The 8,564-nt window shown below is 42.3% G+C and overlaps 1 protein-coding gene across 1 annotated transcript in view; it reads right to left on the bottom strand.

Annotated features, from left to right (window-relative positions):
- Nucleotides 1-410: 410 nt before the first annotated feature.
- The window catches only part of LOC138854036 (irregular chiasm C-roughest protein-like), a 95,723-nt gene continuing 87,569 nt past the window's right edge, over nt 411-8,564 (bottom strand). The window contains exons 8-9 of the mRNA XM_070094638.1: nt 2,159-2,287; nt 411-432 (exon numbers count right to left, since the gene is read on the bottom strand). Coding sequence (XP_069950739.1) covers nt 411-432; nt 2,159-2,287 — 151 coding nt within the window. The remainder of the gene's footprint in view (nt 433-2,158; nt 2,288-8,564) is intronic.

Here is an 8,564-nt window from a genome sequence, read left to right as displayed (position 1 = left end):
GAGGACAACGTCAAGAGGCAGCTTGACTCTCCAACACAACTGAGGACAACGTCAGAAGGCAGCTTGACTCTCCAACACAACTGAGGACAACGTCAAGAGGGAGCCTGACTCTCCAACAAAATTGAGGACAACGTCAGAAGGCAGCCTGACTCTCCAACACGACCGAGGACAACGTCAGGAGGCAGCCTGACTTTCCATCACGACTGAGGACAACGTCTTACACAACCTGTTATATTGGCTACTCGTGCCAACATATATATATATGTTGAATTCTCTTTTAATTGCGGATTACCACCTTATTCAGTCACGTAAAGGAAAAAGAATAGGAAATACTGGCCCCAACATGACTCATTTCAACATTCTCAAGCTTCGAGATTCAAAATAACACTATGATTGTTCCCAATTACTGATTAACTAGACGAGTCCTCGTATCTGTAATGAAAACTGAATCACACTTCAAAATACAGACAACATAGATGAAATGGTCAACAGATTCCAAAACAAAAATTCTAAATATCGAGATGGATAACATACCACAAATTTTTTTTAGAAAAGATATAACAAAGCCAAGTTGGATGACGGGGCAACCAATTAAGATTATATGCAAAAAAAAAAAAAAGTAATGAATACAACATATTTCACCTGAGCAGAAACTTCTAACTTCCTTTCGGTTAAAAACAGAAGAGAATATTCAGTCAAGGAAATATGATACTGAAAGATGAAAAATGTCTAAATAATTCTTCAATACAACTAGAGGAGGAAAACTGTAGAAACAAAAGTAGGACATTTACCTAGCGTTAACCCGAGAACAGGAAACAACTCAACACACCCTCCGAGTCTGTATTTACAGATGACCAAGATGACTCACGAAATCGTAATGACACGAATGCAAACAAACCATACCAAGGGAGGGGATAGAACCCGCGATCAGAGTCATAAAACTCCAGACCGACGCGTTAGCCACTGGACCAGTTGGCTACTACACGATACCAACGTCATCAGGGTCTGAATCTGTTAAACTAATTATTAACGAAATTAGCAGCCTTGACATAATACTTGGGAAGCTATAATCAGGATGACTAGACGAATTGTCTGCCAGAATTACAGTTGAACCTAGATAAGATAGCCTACCCAATAACGTTAATATTTAAAATATTAATGAAAGAATAAGGTGCCAAAAGAGAGGAAATTATCATTATATTACAGTTTTTAAGGTAGAAATCTTGGATGAATTTTCAAATCCCTTTGATACGTTTTAAAGTCTTTCTAAGGAAACCCCTGTTGTAGATAATGAAGCTAGGATGATCTTACCTGTGTGAAACGATACAGGAGTGAGCTTACCTGTATGTGGTGATGCTGGGGGTAACATATTTGTGATGATACTTAAGTGAACTTTCTGTACGCGATGAGGTTGGGGTGAACTTACTTATACCAGCAGCAGGAGGAGCTCTAACCTGTTGGTGTTGCGTCAATCTTGCCTTAAGATCTTAATCTTACCTGCAGGTGGCGCCCTCATATGTAGGTGGTGTTCATACATATACGTAGGTGATGCTCTTACTTGTAGGTCATATAAAAAGTTAGCTGGCTCAGTGGCTAACGTGACGGTCTGGAGTTTTGAGACTCTCTGACCCCCGGTTCAAACCCCACCCGTGGTATGGTTTGTTTGCCATCGTGTCAGTACGATTTCGTGAGTCTTGTCGGTCATGATACGCAATTAATCTCACTTGTAAGTGATGATGCTGTAACGATCTTGCCTGTAAGTGATAATACAGGGATGTCACCTGTAAGTGTTGTAAGGATGAGCGTAAATGGAGGTGACATTTCGCTACTTGTAGATGTTATTACTTTTAGTTATCGTACCTGAATTATTAAAATCAAGGTAAGCACTACTCCCGAAAGGGTAAGACTTACCAGTAGCTGCTAATTTTACCCGTAGATGATGAAGCTGGGGTAATCTTACCTGCTGGGGATGATAGTGGGGTGGTCTTATTTGTAATTGATAATCTTCCCTGTTTGTGATCATGCTGCGATATTCTTACCTGTTAGTAATGATTTTTGGTTGGTGTTACCTGCAGGTAATGATGCTGGGGTGACCTGACACACAAGTGATATTACCTGTAGATGATGCTGGGGTGACCTGACACACAGGTGATCTTACCTGTACGTGATGACGCTGGGGTTTGCTAAGGCGCTGCAAGCGAAGTTCGCATCATCTCCTTCAACCAGTTGCTGAGGGCGGACGTGAAGTCGAACTTCAGGAGGGAAAAGAACGCTCAACTGCACCGAACTGGGGAGCGGGGGGTGTAAATGTGAGTAGGATTGAGATTTAAATTATTAGTAAAGAGTAGGGGAAGGGATTGAAAGAGAAGAGAGGCGCCTATAGAGTAGTGGAGACGAAAACTTGAGAATGAAAGCGAAACTGGAGGGAGTTGTCTGGGTTGAGGAGTGACCTATCACATATGAGATTGATTAGGGCTGGTCAAAATCAAACGTGACGTCTCACAAAATGTAAGAATCTGTGGTGTGAAGTAGAGAAAAACTGTAATAAAAATAGAATAACCTACAGTATATTAGGTAACAGGACACATGTGATACTTTATTGTGGAAGAGTTTCGCTTTCCAAAAGTTTTGTCACTTTTGGAGAGCGAAACGTTGCCATAATAAAATATCACATTAGCTGCACCTGTGTCCCTGTACCTAAAGATAAATAGTCTCACTTCTCAGTGAGAGTTTATCTTGACCCTAAAACTAGTTATCTTGGTCTAACCTGCTCATTGTAGCAGCTAGTTATTATAATTATAACTGAATTATTATTAATGTACAAGATGGTTGTAATATTTATTTACGGTGTTCACTTATATGACTCTGGTCCATGTCTTCCTAATATTTTCATCTAATTCCAATTCATGAATAATCATTGCTATTAGCATTTTAATCATTATTACTGACTAGAAAGATGGTAATCAGCTTTGTCAATTATGTGTAGGTATATATAGACGTTTTATTGCTCATTACTATTGTATAACTCTTGTTATTATTGCTGTAAAATGAATGAATGCTTTCTGATTTTCATTTACGAATGTGTAGTAAATAAATCTTGAATGAGTGTAGATACGATTGAGTGTTCAAGTGCGTAACTACCGCTTGAACTTAGCGACCCACCAGGGAAAGGCAGCGATTCAGCTGAGAATTTGGAGGTGCAGAGAAAGCAAATACTCAGTCGACCTAGCTTGTATATATTCTGATGAGTAGTTCTGCTGTTGAGACGAATTAGGGACATTGGAGACGTATGACAACCCCTCGATGTAGTGAACAGTATTTGGTTACGAGTGAATACGTGTGTCCACACATTGGTGTAAAAGAAGTGTTGATTGCTAAAAAAGTTGCAGATGACTGTGTGTAGTTATAGGTTCCAATGATGTAGTTAAGGACCTGATATTAGTTATAAACAGGGTATATACACCGAGGTGAATGTATGTTTATAGTCACTGAAATTTGACCTTAATCCGTAGTATTTTAGGAATGAAAATATTCTTGACTGGTGGAGAATAGGTTAAATGTAGTCTTAATGAACCTCGTACTGTCGATAGACTTTAAACCCATTGAATATAAGGACACAAGGATTAGGGACTATAGACTATGAAAAGGAGGAGAAGGGAAAAAAAGAACTGGGTAGGAGCCAGGAATAAGGGAAGAAAAGACTAGTGGCCCTTCCACTAAGATAAGTGAAATTAAGTGAAGTTCCATGAATCACAGAAGACTGACAAGTGAGACATGCATATATAACAGGTTCTAACGCTCCTACGTATATGTAACGACAGAACTTATGCATATAGCGTAGTTACAGTCGTTGCTAATGGGGAGCATGAAAAACACAGACTTGGGCATATAGCGGGTTCCTACGCTGTTTCATGTGTCATGGCAAATATTTAGACACGAACGCAGTTGAACTCGTGTTTGCTGGGTATTGTGAACAGTCACAAATAACTAACACATATGAGAATGAAACTTTGACGACGTTTCGATTCGACTTTTACCATTGTTCAATGTGCGGGTTATTTGTCTGTTGTTCCAGTGGTGGTATTGTTCCTTTTTATTCTCCATTGGGAATATATATTTCCGTCATGTAGTTAGCGATGAAAGAGGATAGGATGTTGTCTGGTGTCACGTGCTCTGAACGACAACACACACGTGATGGGTCAGGTGCTCTGGGCGACAACACGTGATGGGTCAGGTGCTCTGAACGACAACACACACGTGATGGGTCAAGTACTCTGAACGACAACACACACACTTGATGGGTCGGGTGCTCTGGGCGACAACACGTGATGGGTCAGGTGCTCTGAACGACAACACACACGTGATGGGTCAGGTGCTCTGGGCCACAACACACGTGATGGGTCAGGTGCTCTGGGCCACAACACACGTGATGGGTCAGGTGATCTGGGCGACAACACACACGTAATGGGTCTGGTGCTCTGGGCGACAACACACAGGTGGTGATTCAGGTGCTCTGGGACACAACACACGTGATGGGTCAAGTGCTCTGGGCGACAACACACACGTGATGGGTCAGGTGCTCTGGGCCACAACACACGTGATGGGTCAGGTGCTCTGGGCGACAACACACACGTAATGGGTCTGGTGCTCTGGGCGACAACACACACGTGGTGAGTCAGGTGCTCTGGGCCACAACACACGTGATGGGTCAGGTGCTCTGGGCGACAACACACACATAATGGGTCTGGTGCTCTGGGCCACAACACACGTGATGGGTCAGGTGCTCTGGGCCACAACACACGTGATGGGTCAGGTGCTCTGGGCGACAACACACACATAATGGGTCGGATGCTCTGGGCCACAACACACGTGATGGGTCAGGTGCTCTGGGCCACAACACACGTGATGGGTCAGGTGCTCTGGGCCACAACACACACATAATGGATCAGGTGCTCTGGGCCACAACACACGTGATGGGTCAGGTGCTCTGGGCCACAACATATGTGATGGGTCTGGTAATGGCATCTATTCCAACAGGTCAAATTTTTTATTCTACAAACAAATCTGCACAAAACTAAACTTCATGGGTCATATTCTGGCAGTATGAATCAGCCATTACATAATCGTTCAAAGGTATATTGAAATTAATGTTACTGAATACGAATAATATTTCTGACTTTTAGGCGAACAATAGGCAAACACATACTGAATTTCACTCTCTGCCATCATTAAATTAGCAAGTACTTTGTTGAATAAAGACACGACGGAAGTTATTGGAGCATTTCGAGCATCCTGGACTGGATCCAGTAGCTGCACATACCTATTTTGAGAAATTGTGTATGTAGTTCACAGAACAGTTTTGTATTATTGGAAACACGCACAATTTTGGGAGGAGACAACTAAAACAGACCTAACACTTATTGGCATTATTTTTACCTCGGAGATGGGCAGGATTTAGGGGCACTGGGTCGCAACAGTATTCCCCTTTCCATACCCACCCACTCATCTCACGCTTAACATAAGTTGGACCTTTAAATAGTTATGAGTAATTAAATTTAAACCAGTAATACTGGTAAATTATGTTTCTGGACTGTATATGGATTATTAATAAGCTGAGTTTACTAATTAGTGATTTGGTCCACAAAATATATACATTTATAGGAGAATGTATATAATATACATAAATTACACAAATTACATAATTACATCATTATAAATACAAAATTTAATGACCACTTACCCAAATATTACTTGGGTCCCACATCCTAACTCCTCCCTGATAGATATACTAGACTAGAGGTTGACCAACATAGCAGTCTATTGCAGTGAACTTTGAGGCTTGTATACATGAGGTGTGCCACCTTCCCAGACGACTCCGCGTCTCTTATATTCCACTTATCAGCCTTATTGTAGCCGAGTCACTCTTGAATTTCACAATTACAGGAACCCTACGACGTTTACTTATTTCATAATCCTCCATATCAGGTGCGACTAAAACAGATTTTTGTGTTTATTACTCTTACCAACTGTTTTATACTACGCCATATTTCGACGCCTCCCCAAACCGGTGTGTTGGTTCTCTCCTGGCTAGAAAATTTTCTGAAAGTCACACCAACACTACATTTTTTAAACAATATTGCATTCAATATTTACACACTAATTTCAGGAACATTATAAAAACATTTTCCACACCTAATAAGCAGCGCCAGAATGGAAACCTGTCTCATAAACTTTGAAAAGAAGTTGGAAGAAAAAGTGCAGAAGTTAGCAGTGAGACTAGTCCCAGAGCTGTGTGGTGTGAGCTCTGAGGAGAGGCTTAAGAAGATAAACCTAGTGACATTACAGGATACGAGCATAATGGGAAATACATTCTTATCTTTATCGTGATCAAAAAGTGGAATAGCATAGGCGGAATCTATTAATAGTTTTAAGAACAACTATGATAAGTCTTATGTAGCCATAAGAGAATGAACCCAGTAGCGGCTAACAGACAGGCTGGGCTACAAGATGACACCCGACCCCTACAATTGCAATTAGGTCAGCACTCTCTCTCTTTCTCTCTCTCTCTCTCTCTCTCTCTCTCTCTCTCTCTCTCTCTCTCTCACACTCACACACACACACACACACACACACACACACACACACACAGCTAGCTAGCTTTGTGGTGTACTTTGATAATACACATTTCATAGTTGGTAATCCTGACTTCAAGATGCCCTTTTATTATTCCATTCATTGAAAAATATAAAAAACTGTCAAAAGTAGAATGTGAGAGTGAGAGACTGTGTGTGTGTGTACTCCCCTATTTGTACTCACCTGTTAGTGGTTGCAGGGGTAGAGCCATAGCTCCTGGCCCCGCCTCTTCACTGATTGCTACTAGGTCCTCTCTCTCCCTGCTCCATGAGCTTTATCATACCTCGCCTTAAAACTATGTATGGTTCCCGCCTCCACTACATCACTTTCTAGGCTATTCCACTCCCTGACTACTCTGACTGAAGAAATACTTCCTAACATCCCTTTGATTCATCTGAATCTTCAACTTCCAATTGTGACCTCTTGTTTCTGTGTCCCATCTCTGGAACATCCCGTCTTTGTCCACCTTATCTATTCCGCGCAGTATTTTATATGTCGTTATCATGTCTTCCCTGACCCTCCTGTCCTCCAGTGTCGTCAGGCCGATTTCCCTCAACCTTTCTTCGTAGGACAATCCCCTTAGCTCTGGGACTAGTCTTGTTGCAAACCTTTGCACTTTCTCTAATATCTTGACGTGCTTGACCAGGTGTGGGTTCCAAACTGGTGCTGCATACTCCAGTATGGGCCTGACGTAAATGGTATACAGAGTCTTAAACGAATCCTTACTGAGGTATCGGAACGCTATCCGTAGGTTTGCCAGACGCCCGTATGCTGCAGCAGTTATCTGATTGATGTGCGCCTCAGGAGATATGATCGGTGTTATACTCACCCCCAGATCTTTTTCCTTGAGTGAGGTTTGTAGTCTTTGGACATCTAGACTATATTGTGTCTGCGGTCTACTTTGCCCTTCCCAATCTTCATGACTTTGCATTTGGCAGGGTGAAACTCAAGGAGCCAGTTGCTGGGCCAGGCTTTTAGCCTGTCCAGGTCTCTTTGTAATCCTGCCTGATCCTCATCCGATTTGATTCTTCTCATTAACTTCACATCATCTGCAAACAAGGACACTTCTGAGTCTATCCCTTCCGTTATGTCATTCATATATACCAAAAACAGCACATGTCCTAGGACCGACCCCTGTGGAATCCCGCTTGTCACAGGCGCCCACTCTGACACCTCGTCACATATCATGACTCGCTGTTGCCTCCCTGTCAGGTATTCTCTGATCCATTGCAGTGCCTTTCCTGTTATGTGCCTGATCCTCTAGCTTTTGCAGTAACCTCTTGTGAGTAACTGAGTCGAAGGCCTTCTTGCAGTCCAAAAAAATGCAGTCGATCCACCCCTCTCTTTCTTGTCTTCTGTCACCTTGTCATAAAACTCCAGTAGGGTTGTGACACAGGATTTTCCTTCCCTGAAATCGTGCTGGTTGTCAATTATAAGCTTGTTTCATTCCAGGTGCTCCACCGCTCTCCTCCTGATGATGATCTCCATGGCTTTGCATACTATACACGTTAGTGTATAGTATGCAAAGGTTTGTAGTTTAATGCATCATGTCTGTCTCCCTTTTTAAAAATTGGGACTACATTTGCCATCTTCCACACCTCAAGGAGTTGCCCAGTTTCAATGGATGTGTTGAAGATCTTTGTTAATGGCACACGCAGCATCTCTGCTCCCTCTCTAAGGACCCACGGAGAGATGTTGTCTGGTCCCACCGCCTTTGAGGTGTCAAGTTCACATAGCTTTTTCACCTCCTCCTTGGTTATGTGTACCTCATCCAGCACTTGGTGTACCCCCCTGTTCTGATTTCCTGGAGTCCTACTGGTTTCCACTGTAAATACTTCATTAAATCTCGTGTTGAGCTCCTCACATACCTCTCGGTCGTTTCTTGTGAACTCCCCATCACCCTTCCTTAGTCTGATTACCTGGTCCTTGAC

The sequence above is a fragment of the Cherax quadricarinatus genome, chromosome 47 (assembly GCF_038502225.1).
Source record: "Cherax quadricarinatus isolate ZL_2023a chromosome 47, ASM3850222v1, whole genome shotgun sequence".
NCBI classification, from domain to species: Eukaryota; Metazoa; Arthropoda; class Malacostraca; order Decapoda; family Parastacidae; genus Cherax; species Cherax quadricarinatus.
Note: the sequence above shows the minus strand (reverse complement) of the source record. Positions and strands in the feature narration are given on the sequence as shown.